The sequence below is a fragment of the Aethina tumida genome, chromosome 4 (assembly GCF_024364675.1).
Source record: "Aethina tumida isolate Nest 87 chromosome 4, icAetTumi1.1, whole genome shotgun sequence".
NCBI classification, from domain to species: Eukaryota; Metazoa; Arthropoda; class Insecta; order Coleoptera; family Nitidulidae; genus Aethina; species Aethina tumida.
This window is the reverse complement of record NC_065438.1, coordinates 3,755,795-3,777,030: the sequence shown is the minus strand read 5'-3', so window position 1 is coordinate 3,777,030 and position 21,236 is coordinate 3,755,795. Positions and strand designations below refer to the sequence as shown.

The window sequence follows — 21,236 nt, the reverse complement described above, 5'->3', positions numbered from 1 at the left end:
GTCTCTTTTATTTAACGTGTGGTGCTTCACACAAATTTGTACGATTCTTTCTTTGAAGGATTCGTCCCTGAAACAAGTTTGCCACTTTTCTTCCTTTTAATCTAGGGAAGCCCAATTAGCAGTTTGATGTTAATTCCCAACTTCCAAAGCTGTTAATAATGTCGACAAGAATTTTTCGCTGACGGTGGTTTTATTTTCAATGGAGTTCCTTAATGAATCTATCCTGAAAACTGAAAAAAAAACATTGTTCTCCAGTCGATATTTTTGTGAAAATAAATCTTTATTATGTCAGGAATATTTATAAAAACTCACGTTTACTGAGGAGCAGCGTAACTTTTTTATTTATTACTTAAATAAACTTTGACATTTAATTTATTACACTACTGTTATGCTATAACTAATTTAAACAAGCATAACAGTAACAAAAATTGTAATAACAGAACTTACAAACATGAAAATAAAATTTAAACGTTAAAAACGATGCCCAATTTTACTTACACTTTAAGTGCTCATTGAGAAAATAACTGTTATAATTTCCATACTGTTCTCATGACATTCAACAACACTAAAATAAATTAAACCGAGTGTCAATTTGTGTCTGAAAACAAAAACAAGATTACGCCGATACAAAGGACCCACTGCTCCTAATACCATGGCATTGTCCTGACTTGTTTTTATTACAGGACTAGAAAAAGTTTAATCGGTTTATGTCCCAAGGGGTAGTTCGCCACGAGGAAGGATCCTTTCATCGGAATTTAGTTTTACGAGTCTGACGACATGCCTAACAATATTTTCGGCTGCATTAAATTTACGTTGCGAGGCGATTTTAGTTCCGGGGTTTTGGAATATTTACCGCCCCTTGCTGACTTCTAATTATGCTGTGTCGGGACGCTCGGGAGGGTTGTGCAATTTCTGAAACTATGTCAAAGTTTTCTGATGTCTTGTTTGGATGGCACAACATTTTTAACATTAAAATGTCGTACTGAACATCGGTGTGATCATACTATCAAAAACACGTTTATTTAATACCTAAAATTTTATAATAATTTTACATAAAAAAATAAATATTTTTTAAATTTTAAATATAAAAACAATTTAATTCATATTTTTTAATTTGTTTATTGGAGATATTTTTAATCAACTAGATTAAATATTATATCTAACTATGGTTTTTGATTAAAATTTTTACAAAAAAATAATATTCCTGAGAGGTATTTTAAGTAACTGAATTTATCATTTTTTATGATAATTATAAGTGTAGTTGTTTGAATAACCTTTACAATAACAATATTACAGTTATTTTAAATAAGTGGTAATATGAATTTACTTTCTAAAGTATTTTGTTAAAAAAAATAATAATTTTTAAATTTTAAATATCAGTATCATTCAGTTAACTGAATTTGGAATTAATTTTAAGTATAAAAATAATTTGTACATAATAATTTTTAAATAAAATTATAATTATTTATTTTTTCAAATATTTTTACATAAAAAATAAATACAAAGCATATTTTTTTTTACTTTTAAATATTAAAACAATTTAAATGATATTTTATAATTTGTTTATTGGAAATATTTTTAATCAATTAAATTTAAATTAATTTAATTTAATCAAAACTATATCTAAATGTGGTTTTTGATCAAAATTACTAAAAAATAATATTTCTGAGTGATTTTTTAAGTAACGGAATTTATGATTTTTTATGATAATTATAAGAGTAGTTATTTGAATGACCTTTACAATAACAATATTACAGTTATTTTAAATAATTGTTAATATGAATTTACTTTCTAAAGAGTATTTTGTTAAAAAAATAATAAAAATATATTTTTTTTAAATTTTAAATATCAGAATTATTCAGTCAACTGAATAAGTAGTTGTTTGAATGACCTTTACAAAAACAACATTATATTTATTACAGTTATTTTAATTAAGTCATAATATGAATTTTTTTCAAGAAATAATATTCCTGAGTGATTTTTTAAGTAATTGAATTCATGATTTTTTATGATAATTATAAGTGTAGTTGTTTGAATAACCTTTACAATAACAATATTACAGTTATTTTAAATAATTGGTAATATGAATTTACTTTCTAAAGAGTATTTTGTTAAAAAAATAATAAAAATATATATTTTTTTTAAATTTTAAATATCAGAATTATTCAGTCAACTGAATTTAGAATTAATTTTAAGTATGAAAATAATTTGTACATAATAATTTTTAAATAAAATTATAAATAATTACATTTTGAAATAATTTTTACATAAAAAAATAAATACAAGTCGTATTTTTTAAATTTTAAATATCAAAACAATTCAAATGATATTTTATAATTTGTTTATTGAAGATATTTTTAATCAACTTTTTTCAAAGAAATAATATTCCTGAGTGATTTTTTAAGTAACTGAATTCATGATTTTTTATGATAATTATAAGTGTAGTTGTTTGAATAACCTTTACAGTAACAATATTACAGTTATTTTAAATAAGTGGTAATATGAATTTACTTTCTAAAGAAATAAAAATAAAAAATGTCATTTAAATTTTAAGTATCAGAATTATTCAGACAACTAAATTTAGAATTAATTTTAAGTATAAAAATGTATAATACATTATAATTATTTTTATACATAATTTTAATTATTTACTTTCCAAATATTTGTTTATATATTATATTTTTTAAAAATTGTACAAACAAATTATTAATATGATGTTTATAATAGTTTTTAAAAATTAATGATCTTTTTAAAATTAATGTTTTGCTCTTTATTACAAATTCAAATTTATCAAAATTATTATTACATAAGAACAGTGAAATATGTTCTATTAGTCTATAATTTAATATTCTGAAACTTACAGTTTCTTTAGTTTTTAATTATATGTACATAATATAAAAATAGATTAAGTAGATAAAATAAAAATGGAAATTTAATGAAATTGCTCATGGACCATTCGTTTTAAAATGGAATCGTTTTCATCTTAACCATCTGTTATGCCTTTCGTCTACTTTGCCCGAGAACAATCAAACAACAACAAAAAATTCAATAACCATTTAAAGCCGCGTAAAGATTATTGAACAGTTACAAAACAAGCAACAATAGGAAAAAAATCACACATCAAACAACCCAGATGGGCAATTACTGACCCATATTGTCGGTACCGTAATCGACGTTTTGTCGACGTCTCCCAACGAAAAATTGCGGCCTAATGACGTCGGAGATAACCCACATCCAGCAACGGTCCCCGTCGATTATTCGTATAGGCAAACAAGAAACGTTCGAAAAATGTTGCCCGGGACCATCTGTCGCCGATACAAGACGGTGAAAAATTTCAAAACTCCCGTACAACAGTTGGGTGGAAATTGGAAAATGCGTTTCCACGTTCGTGTCGGTAATTGCGGCCGCATATTAATTTCGTGTTTGTAACTGAATCAGGTGCACTCAACGATTGTGGTACAGTTAATGAATTTGCATTGGAACTCCGAACGTTTTTATTAAATGATTTGAACCATAAGCGGTGGTTTATCGAAGGATCATCGAAAGGAAGTTCAAGAAACCGGCGTGACTAATTCAAAATTTCGGTGAAACTAGAACAAAACGTAGTGATATATGAATTTATGCATGGATTTGTCTTGATTAAGTTATGTTGATGTTGAGATTTTAATGGGGACTTTCTGCCTGCTCACTGTGTGTTCATTACAACGAAAACTTGTTATGGTACGCAATTTGCCGGAAGATCCGTAGAGCTGAACAAAGTGATTGTAATTACAGTAAGGTCTCGTGTGGAATTTTTAATTGAGTTAATTTTTTCCGAAGCGAATTTCTTCTCTTATATTGGATATTCGGTATTCTTTTTATTTAGATAAAACTTATTATATTAATTACATGTTATTACATATTATATTTTGTGTTAAATGCCTCAATTTAAAATATAAAATGGAACAGTTGTCTAATTTTTACAAAATTTAATTTAATTTGTTTTTATTTATTATTTTATTATATGAATAACAACAATCTTACTTTCAAATATAATGTTTTAAAATTTTTAATTTGCACATTAATTTAATATAAAATAGTAAATATATGAAATATTTTCTTCTTCCTCTTATTAATCTTTTAACTATTCAAATTATTGATGGTAATGAGCGGATTAAATATAAATTAATCAATTTTATTAATTTAATAAATGTGTCTAAAATCATTTTTAAATAAAAATATAATACATACTTTCCAATATTCAGTCATTTCTAATAATTTCAACCATAGTTAAGTAATTTAATATACTTGAATTTTTATTTTTGTTCTAAATAATTCTAAATAATCACACAATATGTGATATTTAAATTGTATTTGGCCAATAAAAATATATATTGTTGCCATTTTTTTATTTTAGTTATCAGATTTACTGAAATAATGAATATAAAAACATAATTATATTAATTTATGATTTTTTTTAAATTTTGGAATAGGTTTAAAATAAATCTACCATTAATTTTAATTATTTTTGTTTAATTATTGCATTAAATAACAGTAAAAATAAGTTCTAAAATATAAAATAATTTAAATTAAAAGTAAATCTTTTATTATTTTAAGTTTTTCATTGATTTATTATTTTATTATATGTGTAAAACAATTTTACTTTCAATGTTTTAACATTTTTTTGACCTATATATTAATTTAATATAAATTAGTAAATATAGAAAACCTTTTTTATATTTTTTTATTAATTTTTTAACTATTCAAATTATTGATAGTAATGAGCTGATTAAATTTAAATTAATCAATTTTCTCAATAGATTAAATGTATTATTTTTAAATCAAAATATAATTCATACTTTTCAAGATTCAGTAATTTGTAACTATTTTAAAAATACAATTTGTTAAATAATTTATTCTACTTTAATTGTTATTTTTGTTGTAAAAAATCTTAATAATGGCAATACTATAATTAATATTAATAATAATTATATTTGTTTAATTATTTTATTGTCTAACAGTCAAAAAATTAAAATAATTCAAATAAAAAATTAGATTATTAACAATAGTTCTACATACATTTTTAATTTTTGTTTATACGAAGAATAATAATATTAATAAATGATTTTTGTTGTAAAATATCTTATTAATTGCAATAATAATAATAATTTAAATAATTAATTATATTAATTTGTGATATTTTTTGATTTTGGAATTGATTTACTGAATAAAAAAAATAAATAAATAAACAAAATTTCCATTAGTTTTTATTATTTTTGTTCAACTATTATATTGTACAGTAAAAATAATAAGTCAAAAAAATAAATTAATTTAAATAAAAAATAAGATAAAGATAGTTCTAAATTTTTTTTAATAATTTTTGTTTTTATTATTAACAATAATAATAATAAATATAATAATTATTTTTTTTTCAATTTAGGAATTGATTTACTGAATAAAAAAAATAAAATACAAAATTTCTATTAATTTTTATTATTTTTTTGATTATTATATTGTACAACAATAAAAATAATAAATCAATAAATTAAAATAATTTAAATAAAAAATGAGAATAATAATAATTTAATTAATTAATTGTGTTAATTTCTAATATTTTTTTAATTTTGGAATCGATTTACTTAATAAAAAAAAAAAATAAACAAAATTTCCATTAATTTAAAAGTCAAAAAATTAAAACTTTAATTAATATTTTTGTTGGTATAAATTATTTTATCAATTAAAATTTTGTTTAATATTATTTATAAAGTATCTAAATGTCTCGTTTTTTTATTAACAATTCAGAATTATTATTGATTATTTTAATTTTAAATATTTTTTTAATTTTTCTAATATTATAATTGCTTATTCCCTTATTTAAAACACTAACAAAAACAACTAAAATTGAATTTACATATTTATTTATTTTTATTGTAAATCCTTTAAATTTATTGAAGGTTTTATCGTTTATTTATTTTGTTACAAATAATTTTACATTAAATATATTAAAACTATTGTAAATAAAATGAGGACTTCATTTGTTATTTTATTATTAACATTTGCGTAATTAAAATCAATGTTTTCTCTAGTCTCGAATAAAATAATAATAACAAATCATATAATTAAATTTGTCATGTCATCAGAACCTATCATATTTGTTTTATTCTGGATTTATGTTTGAATAAACAATTGTACTATTTGTTTTCAATCTATTCTAATGTTCACCTGTGCATGCCGCCATAAAATAAGATAAATTTAGCAATTGACCTCAATTTCCCACGTCACTTTAATACGCCGACGAAATGGATGCACTAAGCACCCCCTTTTGTAAATGCTTCATCATGTCATCCATGCGAAAGTAGCCCGGAAAAAATCCCCATGACTAAATTACTTGGCCCAGCACGAAATGGCACCAACAAATTTGTTTTGAACAACTCATAGTGGAGAAATTAATGACGCCACTAGTGGAGGACTCTTTGTTTAGGTTTTAGGGTACAAATCGGGACACAGCGATAATGTTTCGTCTCATAGCTCTTAACGTTCTATAAAACAAACTGCCCTTATCCACACCACCGACAAAACCGTCTTCATTATGACCGTTTATCAGTTACGTGAACTTGAATGGCGGTGCATCCTGACAATAAACAAAAGCTTTTTGGCCGTGCTCCTTAAAATGAATGGAGGCAATGGAATCAAAATGATAAATAGGTGGTCTGCTAACGGTGCAAGTGGAAAACAACGAGCCGAAGATTTTATGCGATGCGTTATTAAAACTGTAACAATTATTACCCGTTGTTGTTGCAATTTCGCAATTAGTTTAATAAATCATACAATGGATAACAAACAGCGCGCAAAGATTTGCTGCAGAAAATTATAAGTTGCCATTTCAATCTGTTCTTTTGAGGAGCGGACGTCGCCGTGAAGCAGAAATTTCACCAGAAAAATGTCTGTTAAATACTAAATAAAATTGGCAATTGTCAAATGTCTAATTTTGTTATCCTCATTTATTTTATGTGTTTTTTTTAGCCTAAACACAATCAAGAAAAAACATAAAATGCGGAGCTAATAAAAGTATAAAAAACTTTTAATTAATATATACAATTGAATAAAAATATATTATAAAAATTCAAATAAATAATTAACTAAAAATCTGAATATCTGCTATTCTCTAACCTATACTCCATTCAAACTAGGTACTTGACAAGCACCTAATCACCTGATGGATAACAAAGTTTTTTATTGGTCAGTTTTGAAGAACATATTTTTTGGTATTCTTTAGTTTTAAATGCAGCCCTGAATTAGTACTTCACTCCGTATCTTAAATAAATACACTGCAGTTGAACTGAGTTTATTTTTTTTTAATAACAAATGTGTAGGTTGAGTGCTTTACTTTATAGAAACGAATGGACTAAGATTGTCAACCTTACATTTTTTTATAAATACAGTATAATAAAGAATATAGGAACACGATATCTCACTTTGGACTTTTATTGTTATCATTTTTCTTGCTATCCCAAATCTTGTGGCCGTAATAAAGGAGAAAAGACATAAATAAATGATATATGGACAATTTTTTAAGTCTCTTTAATACTGGTATTAACTATGAACTAATTTTTGTTCAATTAAATTTCTGGATGTCTATTTCTGATAATAAAGAATAATGTAATTTTGAATATTCTTAAAAAATGACCCCCAAATAATGAATTTATTAATGTGGAACAAAACTGGGTTAGTCGAAAAATTCCAGTCAATTATTCGGCTGTTGGAAATTTGGCAAATTAATAAAACTGAAGGAAATAAAATAAAATATTCCGAGTTATAATTTCAATAACTTAATTTCATTTTTTTTATATTTTATTCATCTGAATATAAGTTTCAATTATGTTTATTTTTTTTATGGAATTCCCTGGAGTTTCCTCTTAACCGAGCAATATTTTCAAGTAATTCAATTACTAGATAAGAATATTTTCAGCAAAGAAACTCGTAAGAGTGTTAAATCCTGAAAATTGAATTTAATTCATGCCAGATTTTAATCAAGTGTTCAATCTCGTTAACGGATAAAATAAAACAGCACTCAAATAAATTTGAAGGAAATGAAAAGGATTTATTTGTACCTACTTTTTTCAACCATTTTTACAATAAATAAATGGACAAATTGAAGATCAAAGTAACTAATTATTAACTTATATTATAACTAAATAATTGAACCAGTTAATTTATATTTTCTTAAAATTGATAAATGTCTAAAATAATTTTAAATGACTGAAATAAATCACTTGATAAGTCGTTAAAACAATGGACATTAATTCATAACAAATATTAATTGTCTGATGTTTAAATTCATTTTCCTTTTGCCTTTATTCGAAGTCAAAATACGAAAACATTTTGAATTATGTTTTATCCTCTCGTTGAAATTAATCATTATGAATTATTGTGTTGTTTGAGTTGTAATATTTGCTTTTAAAATTAGACATATCACATTGTTTATTCAGTTATAAAGTGATAATTTTTAATTTTTTATTATATTTTCACTTATGAAATGCTGAAATTATTTACATTAATTTCTTTATTTTTTAATTTATTTTTTTATTTGCCTTTTACTTACTCTAAATATTATTAACTTAATTAATATTATATAAAAATAATATTATAATATTATTATTCATTTATAGTTATAATTATATTTATAAACAAAAAAAATTATTATTTATTTAAAATATTTTAATATTTTTACCCATAAATTTTCTAATTTTTCAAAATAATAAAAAAAATATATTATATATTATTATATTATACTATTATATTAAATATATATATTTAAAAAATATAAAAGTAATTTATGTATATTAATTTTATGTTTTTAAATTTCAATAATAAGTTATATTTATTTATTTAAAATATTTTAGTATTTTTATCTAATTTCTCTTATTTTTCAGCTAAATATAAAATATATAACTAAAATTGTTTATTTCTTTTTTATTTGTTTTATATTTAATCCCCATTCAATAATAAATTATAATTATTTATTTAAAATATTTATTATTTAAAATGTTATGGAATTCATCCCTAATTTTCTTAATTTTTTAAGTAAATATAAAATATAAGACTAAAAATAAAGAAAAAATATCAATCTTTGTTATTTTTAATTTTATTTGTTTTATACTATTTCCTCAATTTTTAGATCAATAATAAATTATATTTATTTATTTAAAATATCTTAATAATATTATGGAATTCATCCCTAATTTTCTTAATTTTTTCACTAAATATAAAATATAAGACTAAAAATAAATAAAAAATATAAATTTCTGTTATTTTTAATTTTATTTCTTCATTTTTAAGATCAATAATAAATTATATTTATTTATTTTAAATATTTTATTATTTTTATAGAATTCATCTCTAATTTTCCTATTTTTTTTTTAACTAAATATAAAACATACAACTAAACTAAATAAATAATAATATAATAAGAATATATATTCAAATGATTTATTTATATTAATTTCTGTGATTTGTTAATTTTATTTTTTTTTATTTGTTTTATATTTAGTCCCCATCCAGTAATAAATTATATTTATTTATTTAAAACATCTTAATAATTATATGGAATTCAACCCTAATTTTCTTATTTTTTTAACTAAATTTAAAATATAAAGCTAAAAATAAATAAAAATATCAATTTCTGTTATTTTTAATTTTATTTGTTTTAAACTATTTCCTCATTTTTAACGCCAATAATAAATTATATTTATTTATTTAAAATATTTTTCAACTACATATAAAATATACAACTAAAATAATAATTTATTTAAAAATATTTTAGTATTTCTTTCTATAAATATAAAAAAATTGGAAAACAACTAATTTTATATTGAAAATTTTATATACATATTAAATAAATATATATTAATATTAAAAAACTCTTATTCTTAATTTATTTTTTAAAATAAATAAATGAAATATCGCTAAACATAATCTAAGAATTAAAAAATTGTTATTATTTTTTATCAAAATGGGGCTCAATATTTTTCAAAAATTCCTCATTTACCCTGATGTAAGAGTGTTACCAACTCACCGTCTTTTTCTTTGGACTTGCGCCTTCGACATGCCCTCCTCGACCATCCAGAGGGCCTCCTGCGCCTCCTGCACAACATCCGTAGGCCCATTCTGACAGATACTTTGTCCGGTACCTATTTTCACCCACTAACTCAGCACCACCCCCCAAGAGTCGTATCCGACCTCACGCGCACTGTCACACCAACAACAAAAAAAAAATTAACGCGCGTCAAGTCCTTGATTGTAGATGATGGTGCGTCGGCAGCGATTTGCGATGGTACTGATCGTGCGGTACGTTTTCGGTACCGTCTTGCGGAGCGGCCGATTGTGGTGCCGATGCTCTTTCCTCACACTCGCCGCATTTTACAATGGGCGCGTATTAATTATGTTCTATAACGTTTCCTTCGGTTTCTGGTCGACGGATTATATGGAATAACGGCGTACCGGCATCGTCGTCTTTGGTTTTCCTCGTTGTACCAGTCGAAAAGGCCCGCACGTGTTGGTGTAATTGCTTGTCGTGACAACAGGCTCGACAGTCCGGTGGACAATTGTCTGCTGTGTAATAACATTAATTTATTATGGTGTGTAAACACTGTAAACGCATTAGCACGCTAGAAGTGACAATTATTACTACTTCTTACGGATCATGGAATTGGCGTACTGGGGATTGCAGGATTATTTGGTTCAAGGCACAAACGGGCCGACAAAACTGATAAAAGTGATAAAACTGATATATAACTTAGGAAGTGAGACTTTTTACATCTTTATTTCATATACAAAAGGACACAATGATCAACGAAAATCGATTTATGGCATCCTGCAAAATGGAGAACTTTTCAATGATTTACAGTTAGAAGTTTTGTATTGTATCCTTTTACAATTTTTGTCTGCCCCAAAGTTTTATAGTGGTTTCTTGAAAACATCAATTTTTCTTTTATTTTAATTAGTTTTCCCTAAAGTTGTCAAAACAGATGCATCAATTCAAAGTTATGATATATAGGAATTAAATTATTTACATACATGTTGAATTTTTTAGAATTTATACAACTTTTTACTGATAATATTAAATATTTCTGTCAAAAGAAATTAACGATTAATTTACAGGAATACTTTGTATTCGAATAAATTTATTTATACACATGTTAAATTTATTGTAATTTAAGAGGGGGACATTTAGAATTCAAATTAAATTTCTTATAAACATGTTAAATTTATTAGAATCCAAACAACTTTTTATTGACAATATTAAATATTTCTGTCAAAAGAAGTTATCGATTAATTTACAGAAATATTTTGATGTCGAATAAATTTATTTGTACACATGTCAAGTTTAATGAAATTTGAAAGAGAGACATTTAGAATTGAATTAAATTCTTTATATACATGTCAAATTTTTTAGAATTTATACAACTTTTTACTGATAATATTAAATATTTCTGTCAAAGGAAATTAACGATTAATTTACAGGAATATTTTGTATTTGAATAAATTTATTTATACACATGTTAAATTTATTGTAATTTAGGAGGGGAACATTTAGAATTCAAATTAAATTCCTTATAAATACGTTATATTTATTATTACTCAAATAACTTTTTATTGACAATATTAAATATTTCTGTCAAAAGAAATTATCGATTAATTTACAGACATATTTTGATTTCGAATAAATTTATTTGTACACATGTCAAGTTTATTGAAATTTGAGAGAGAGACATTTAGAATTCAAATTAAATTCTTTATATACATGTCAAATTTATTAGAATTTATACAACTTTTTACTGATAATATTAAATATTTCTGTCAAAAGAAATTAACAATTAATTTACAGAAATACTTCATATTCGAATAAATTTATTTATACACATGTTAAGTTTATTGTAATTTAAGAGGGGAACATTTAGAATTCAAAATAAATTCCTTATAAATACATTAAATTTATTATTACTCAAATAACTTTTTATTGACAATATTAAATATTTATGTCAAAAGAAATTAACGATTAATTTACAGGAATATTTTGTATTCGAATAAATTTATTTATACACATGATAGATTTATTGTAATTTAAGAGGGGTATATTTAGAAAACAAATTAAATTCCTTATAAACATGTTAAATTTATCAGAATTCAAACAACTTTTTAACAACAATATTAAATATTTCTGTCAAAAGAAATTATCGATTAATTTACAGAAATATTTTGTATTCAAATAAATTTATTTATACACATGTTAAGTTTAATCTGTAATAAAGTTTGTTTCTAATTTTTAATTGTGTATTTCATACTGATTTAAAAAATAATTAATTTTAAAATTAAACTTGACATCTTAGATAATAAATTAATAAATATTTACATTTTATTGGAGTAAATATGTAAGTCAGTAATTTTTAATTTTGGGATTTTATGAAGAATAATATTGTAACCTTGTTTTTATCAATTTTATCAGTTACTTTTAAAATTTGTAATGAAATTTCTACTAATTTCTTAATATGCATTTCATTAGTAAATTAATAAATATTTAGATTTTATTTGATTAAATATGGAAACTAATAATTGTCAATTTTGGAAAATTATGAATAAAAATAAATTATAACATTATAAATAATTTTTTTATTTTAAAACATAAATTTATAGTTAATTTTAATTTTTTCGAAGAAAAATGTATAAATATTAGAACACAATTTATCTAATAATAAAGAAAACATGTTTCATACAGTTTCCATTTCTTCCACGATTAATTTATATTTATTTTCTTATTTGTCAGTTTACAAAGTTTTGTCTGTTTTTACAAAGATTTCTTTTCTTATGAAACGTTATATGTACAAACCACAACACGAGTTGAAAAACATTTCCGCACTCTATTTTCAGTTTTCCTTCAGCCTTCACGGTTTTTGTCGTAGGTCCGCAGCCGGAATTTCAATAGACCCCCGATCCACCCCCATCAACGAACTGAAAGACTGAAACGTCGTGTTTACGGAATTAAACACTGTGAAATTGCACCTTTCTATTTTGATTAAACGCCTCTCAGTCTCATCTCTATCTGCGACCGGGATCTTTTAATCGCACGCCGGTGATTCCGATTTACATACCCATACGCATCAAGCTCCACTTTTACTCCACGATTACCTGATTAGCTTTCGTTCCAGCGGCTCCGATTCGAAATGGATCAAGAATATAAATAAATAGACACGCAGAATTGGGTGCATACAACTGATTTCGATCTAGTTTTGGCACGTGCGTGTCTCGTTGTCCTATATTTAAATGCGGATGTTCTTGTACTATGTGGGTTGCATGTTCTCATATACGCACTCATCGTCATTCCATTCGAGTTCCACACGATAACTCGCGTTAAGCATTTCAAGGATCGTCGCGTTTTGTATTATTTTGAAACGAATTATCCTGAAAACGTTTACTTTCAACTGTAATTCATCGATTAGATCTTCAACTCTGTATGATCCACTTGTGTGTCGTTGCATAACATTATTATAAATTTAAAATTTAGAAATCCCATGCAAAATTATTGAAGAAACTACATTATTAATTATATGAATTAAGGATTTTTGTAAGTCGGTGTGAAATTGGGAAGTCATTATTACAAAGATGGTTTTAGACAATTGCACCACGTATAGAAAATATGCCATACTTTTTCAATTATGTACGTAGTTTCACTTATTAAAGCACAAACCATTTTATATACACAAATCACAGTGATTTCTTCTTTAAATAAACCATTAGAATCGTTAGAGGCGGAGAGAAACGAACGTTGGACGGTAAAAATATTAATAATGAAGATTAATTGAATCGACAATATCCTAGAAGTGTTTTCAAGTGTACACCATCAATAAAAAGATTTTATTTATATATTTATCAGGAAGTTTAGTGAAATAATTCGATTGTTTCAAGTTTTCTCCTGTTATTCTATTTATATTTGTTTTATTTATTGAATTACTTATTTATATACATATTGATTTTTATGTTACTGTAACTGACAGGTAAATTAAATAACAATAAAATAGAAAGTTAATTTCTTAAATTTAATTTTGAAAAATTATAGGTTTGAATAATAATATTTAATTTCAAAATATTCCTTATTATCACTTATTATTATTAATATATATTGCCAAAATTCTCATTAATTTAAATTGTACACAAATAAATTAATAAGAATTCAAATTCTCTTCTAATTAAATAAATATTAATTACTGATTTACATATTTATTGAAATAAAATCTAAATATTTATTAATTTACTTTTCAAGAAATCAGCATTAATTATTTTATAAATCAATATTAAATACATATTAAGAAATTAGAAGACAATTCATTATAATTTTTAAAATAACTAATAAAATAATTGAAAAATTTTTATGTGTTTTAAAATTTATTTATAATGGTACAATTTATTTATTTATTTTTTTTTTTTTCATAATTTTTTAAAATTTAAAATTACTGACTTACATATTTACTCAAATAAAATCATTTATTAATGTACTTCCCAAGAAACAAAAATTAATTTTAAATTTAATTTCATAATAAAAATTTTAAATAATATTTAATAAATAATTTATTTTTCCGAATTTCCCAAAAATAAAAATTACTAGCTTCATATTTAATCAAATAAAATCTAAATATTTATTAATTTACTCTCCAAAAAATGTTTACAAAATTATCAATATGTGATGTATTTACTGAGCAAATTTCAATACTTTATTTTATATTAGATTTTGTGTATTAATTTACATAATTAATATAGTGTTTCAATATTTTATTATTTATAAAAATTTATATTTGTGCTTTGGAAAATGTAAAAAACAATTACTGAAATATTTCATTGATTGATTCAAGAGTATTTAATTAGATTTGAAAATTAAAACTTGGTGAAATTATGAATAATTGTTAATTAACTTAACCAACTTGAAATTGTTTGTATCTCTTAAAATAACATAAATAATAGGGTATAAAAATAAACCTTATATGAAAATTATATCTTGAAAAGACATAATTTTTTGCCAATTAGACCAGCAATAAAAGTAATTATAAAAAATTATCCGGTGACACAAAAATACTTAGTACAGAAAGCGGTTCAGCAACAATTAGTATTTAAAGAGCATAACTCAAAGTGTCGTGCGACATAGACAATTAATATGTTAGACCCAAATATTCGCCTCCTGTCGTTAATTCTCTCGTGCCGGCTTTGGATTATTGATATGCCCGTTTTCACCTAAATGCGCGTCCGACCATGTTCCCCGGCCACTGACTTCGATTCCGCCAGCACGGTTTTCAAATATCGAAACGCCACTTCGTGTGTGTAGAAACTTTTTTTTTTTCTTGTCCGCTCGCGTGCGATTTAACGCAAATTAATTGGGCAGCGATTCCGTTGTGGATACGGGAAAGTTCAAAGTGTGCAACGAGTCAGTTTGATGTTTATCTGAAAACTATTACTGGAGTGGATTGTTGGATTCCAATTAATTTATTGATATACGTGTTAAGTTTATTGGTAATATTTCTATCCAGGGAAGTTAATGATGATTAATCTACATTGATAATTCTAATTAATTAATCTTACTTCAAGTAAAGAAGCTAAAAAGAGATAAATTTAATTATTTCCCCTATAACTAGAAGACAAAAATTTCAGTACCTGTCAGATATATTGATATTCAAACTATCTAATGGAAAAAAAAAAATAAAAAAATAATTGGTTATTATTAATATTTTCTGAAAAATCTTAAAAAATATTGGACCTACAATATTTTTACTTAAATATAGAAACTACAGTAACTGAACATTCACACTTCTTATGTGATCAACATTAAAATGTAATGAGCAATCAGCATTAAGTTATTTCAAAATATTAATTAAATCAATGCCTCATTTAACGTACTTTAAACCACCGACAAAAACATAAAATTAATTGGCAGAATCTATTTTACGTCATAATACTGATTAATTGTAAATAATTTTCTAATAAATACCAAGTTAATATACATGCAGTGTTATAATTCAAAACTGTTGCATAATTCAGTTTTACAACCACATGTGTTACCCCCCAGTCCATTCGTTCACCACCACATTCACCCACTTGAAATTTATGTCACGCCATTCCCATATACATCATAAAGCACATGTTTATGTAATCTGTTATTAGTGCATTTTTCACCCGAAACAGGGAAACGTTTCGGTTTATTAAATGACGCACTGCACACCAGAAAGTGAAATGCAAGAAAGAAAACCGTCCATTCCGGGGAACCACATCGCCAGTTTTACGGTGCCCGTCCGACACGCTTTGGTCGGTCAATCACCGGACAATAAAAATATGATTTCCCGATAACGCTTACACAACGATGATGTAAATCTTGTTTTTCTCCGTTTCAATTTGACGTCTTCCTTTCATTCTCGGTGCACAAATTCGCCAATTACCATCCAACTGTCGTGTGCACGAGTGAAATTGCCTTTTTAACGGTGCTACATGTGTCGGCATTCCGGGGCATCTTCGACATGCTAATCGGACGTTTTGTTTGAATAACTAAACGGGCAATTAACTATTCTTATACTCGTACAATTAGCTACGCACAGTTTCGATGTTTCGATTATAGAATTATAATAAAATAGCCTTAAAATGTTTTAAACCAAGACGGTTCTATTGAAATTCACCTTCGTTATTTTATGTGTTTTGCTCTTTTAATATTTATACTGTGTCGTGGTTTTAAGATACAGCCTTGTAACTTTCTAATTAATAAAATATATTGAATATTTGAAAATAGTTCATATTTTTAAGGAAGTCCTTTATCTTAATTGGGTCAAAACTATACCATAATGATCATTTTTATAATTAACTGTCATATGGTGTGCCAAAATAATTGTTGAAACAGACAAGTATTAAATAAACAATATTATACTAATTATCATACAGATGATATAAAAAACATTTTTAATATGAACAGTGTGTTCCATCATAAATAGACCACACTGTATACAAAATGATTTTTTATAATGATTACTCAGTTGCTAAGAAATTATTTTTGTGGTGATTAAGAGTTAATTGTTGTTTGAATTAACTGATTTATAATATGAGACTATGTTAGAAGCCCTGGTTTTAATTAATATAAATAGTTTTATAACAATTCTTGACAAGGTGGTCTAGAAAATATTTTTGTGACATGCATAGAGTTTTTATTGCCTATATTTTGAGCTATTATCCATTAAAATTCAGTTATTAATCAAACAATTAACCATCTTAAATGGGCCACACTGTATATAAAACGATAATAAGCATTTTTTATAACCCTTATTCAATTTTCAATTAACTGCTTTCTGGTAATCATGAGATAATTATTACTTAGACAAATTTGAGGGAATGTTCTATCTCGAATGGGCCACACTGTATACACAATGATAAAAACATTTTTATAACGATTACTCAGTTGTTAAGAAACTATTTTTTGATGATCAAGAGATAATCGTTGCTTGAATTAATTGATTTATAGTGGTGTAATGGTTTTAATATAAATAATTTTATAATAATTCTTGATGAGATGGTCTAGAAAATATTTTTGAGACATGCATAGGGCTTTTATTGCCAATATTTTGAGCTATTATTCATTAAAATTCAGTTATTGAGAAAATAATTAATAGTATATACCATCTTAAATAGACCGCACTGTATACAAAACGATAATAAGCATTTTTATAATTATTATTTAATGTTCAATTAACTGCTTTCTGGTGTTCATGAGATAATCATTACTTAAACAAATTTGAGGGAGTGTTCTATCTTAAATGGACCACAGTGTATACAAAATGACATTTTTTATATTTATTACTCACTTTTTAAGACTATTATATGGTGGTTAAGATGTAATATTTCCTTAAACTAATCAATTTATAATATAAAACTAGACACCCTGTATAGTAGTTTTTTATATATATACTATTTTATAATAATTCTTGATGAGATGAAATGAAAAATATTTTTATAACATGCATAGAGTTTCAATTAGTCATGTTCTGAGTTATTATTCATTAAAATTCAGTTATTAATAAAAAAAAATAACAGTGTGTAATACATTAAATGGGCCACACTGTATACAAAACGACAATAACTATTTTTTATAACTCTTATCCAATTTTTAATTATTGTTTTTTGGTGATCATGAGATTCATTACTTAAACAAACACGTATGTAAAATAAAACTAGACACCCTGTATAATGGTATTAATATAAAATATTATTAAATTTCAGGGAGAGTTCTATATTCAATGGATCACACTCCTTTATTGTCTTTTGAACATTTATTATAATTCATTAAAATCAAGTAAAAAATTAATAATGTGTATACACTGTATATAAAACGATCATATGTATATTTATATCGATTACACAGTTTTTAATTAACTGTCATCTGTCGATTTTGAGATAATCGTTAGTTAAGACACACCAGACAAATTTATAATCTGAAACTGGTCCCGATTTAACAGTAAAGCTTTTAACATAATTGAACGGCGATTAAAACTTTAACGCAAAATTGTAAATTTTATGTAATTACCGCGTATATCAGATGCTGCGCCTCAAGATATACATAAATTAATACGGAACAAAGCCTCAGATCGGGAACAATAATGAAGTATCGATTCGATTCGTAAATTAATTATGCTTCGACATCACTAACAGACTTGGAAAATAGTTTATGGTAACATATTCATGTTGCAAAGAGATTTTATTGTGCTTGAGTGACTTCCATAAAGCCTCCATGCTGTAATTGTGTTTTTAACATGTAATATCAAATCGATAGTGTGTAATTAGTAAATTTCCAATTAAGTCCTGGAGCTGAAACTTAATTCACTTCTGAGCTACGAAAACTTTATAGGGATGTTGGGGTTATAAAGAGATGAATGTTCTTTTAATATTATTTGGAGGACGTCCACAATAATATTAATTATCTGCAGATAATTTCGACTTGTTAATTATTTTGCTGCAGTTAAAAGCTTTTATATTTTCCAACCCTTGTCTTCATCAAATTGCAAAAAATACATAAATATACTCTGGCAAACATTAAGTATTAAATAACTTTATGGCTTTGAATGTTTTCTGAATTATACTTGCCCTCAAGTGTTTAATTAATTATAAAAATACTTGGTGGCAGTTTCCCTTTAAATATTTTTAATAAAAAGTTTATTTCTTTTAAACTTTTTAAATTAATTTTTAATAAATAATGAATACATTAAAAATTAACAACGTAATTTAAAGTTAACACTTGTTTCAATTACAGAATTTACAGTAAGCCGCATAAAAAATATTTTTAATTGAGAATTACTAGATGAGTCATGCTAACATGATGTTTTTTAAGGTTCCGTTTATTTATTATTTAGGCTAATAATGCTTTATTAGCCGAGCAATTATTTTAACCATTTAATAATGATGCAAAATTAATGAAAACAGTTTTAATAATTTAGTTAAATATCGATTAAGGCGACGTCTAAATTGTGAAGTCTTGTTTCGTATCAGTTTGTGAATCTGCACTGCGCCCATAAATTAAATTCGGACAAAGAGAATGTATGAACAAAGGCATGGAACAAAATCCTAATTAATTTCGATTCGACGTCGGTTAAAAAAAAAACCGAAATGTTTAAAAGCCCTATTTGATTTCCAAAGGTAAAAAAATTCTGGTTTAAATGTGTGGAACAATAAAATGCTTTGTCTCAGTTGAATGTGGCAATTACAAAGAATTTCCAAGCTATTCATTAATAAGTTTAGCGAAGTTCAATTGTGTGAAGTTTCGGAGTTGAATTGCAGGAATGGTTTAACGACGTTTCGGCTCTTCAGAGCACCAAAGTTTCGTGTCTTAAGTAGAATTACAAATCATATTTACTACCCCATCAACCAGGTTTACACATAAAATTTATAATTAACTTGTTTTATGGTTAATGAACATCTTTGTCTATATTTTATATAAAAACTAATGATGGCACGTCTGGAATTATTAATCAATCCAATAGACAATCAATTGAAAACCTCTTATCCAATTAAATGACTGACCCCATTGTGATCACAATGGTGTACAACATTTTTATTTAAAATGTGTATTTTCACCGGCACGAGTTAATTCTTTAATTAATAATTTCGTGTGCATCTGATGCCGGTGGATTTTGCTCAAATTAATTTGGAACATTAACAAAAGGATGACCGTGTAATTAATTTTGGTTTAACGTCGTCCACTGAATTGTACCATGGTGCCTTTGCTATAACCACGAAATTGCGTCTCATCTACAATATTAATTAACTCTCTTTTTGCTTGTTTTTGGATAGGATCTATGATGGGCTGGATGAAGTGTTGCAAAAGGAAAATAACGAAGTGTATGCGAGGCAAATACGACAACCACCATTATCCCTTATAAATAATCATGTATCCAAATGGATTTGTTTTCAAACAGCTGCGAACGGAAGACGGAAAGAGGAACAAGCGTTAATTAATTTCAATTCGTGGCCTATACCAAATTAATGATGGACAAAGAATTAATCCACTGAGCAGTATTGTACGACTTATTAGTATATCAATTCTGCTGATTATTACTATTAAGCATATCGATGCAATTATAATCCAAAACGGCTTACGAGTTAATTTGTTTAAATAAATTTGGTCGAATAATCGACTGTCTAAGACAACGTACATTGTACATCATATGAAACATGGGACTGATAATTTAATAATCTGATTCTATCATGTTTAAATGAATTTACATCTCCTTTAATTGGCAATTAATTCTTTCATACATGTGAATAATTATGAATTGGTGGGGTATATCTAACGTAGTTCAAAGGATTATATTAAAAGATGATTTTGCCAAACAACCCTTCCGATGATAAGGGCTGAATAAACTGTTCTAACAGAGGAATAACGATGTGCATGGAAAACAATAAAACCACGCCACAGAAACAAATACCATTTTCTCTCAGAAATAAGGATGTGCCCAATTGGATTTGTTCCAAACAACTGCGAATGGAAAATAGAAAAAGGCACATGCTTTGATTAATTTTAATTCGCAGACTAAAACATACGATGGTATATTAATGATGGACAAAAAGTTTGACCTACTGAACGATATTGTGTGACTTATTGGTACGTAAATTATCTGCTCTCTGATTAATTGTAACTATTAAACATATGACAACATCTAATGAATGCAATTACTACCCGAAATCAC

The 21,236-nt window shown here is 25.1% G+C and overlaps 2 protein-coding genes across 2 annotated transcripts in view; one reads left to right on the top strand and one right to left on the bottom strand.

Annotated features, from left to right (window-relative positions):
* The window catches only part of LOC109601202 (putative histone-lysine N-methyltransferase 1), a 45,775-nt gene extending 35,365 nt beyond the window's left edge, over positions 1-10,410 (bottom strand). The window contains exon 1 of the mRNA XM_049966839.1: positions 10,055-10,410. Within this exon, the coding sequence (XP_049822796.1) occupies positions 10,055-10,101 (47 nt within the window). The 5' untranslated portion in view covers positions 10,102-10,410. The remainder of the gene's footprint in view (positions 1-10,054) is intronic.
* The window catches only part of LOC109603214 (calcium uniporter protein, mitochondrial), a 98,177-nt gene that overhangs the window by 59,417 nt on the left and 17,524 nt on the right, over positions 1-21,236 (top strand). The window lies entirely within an intron of this gene.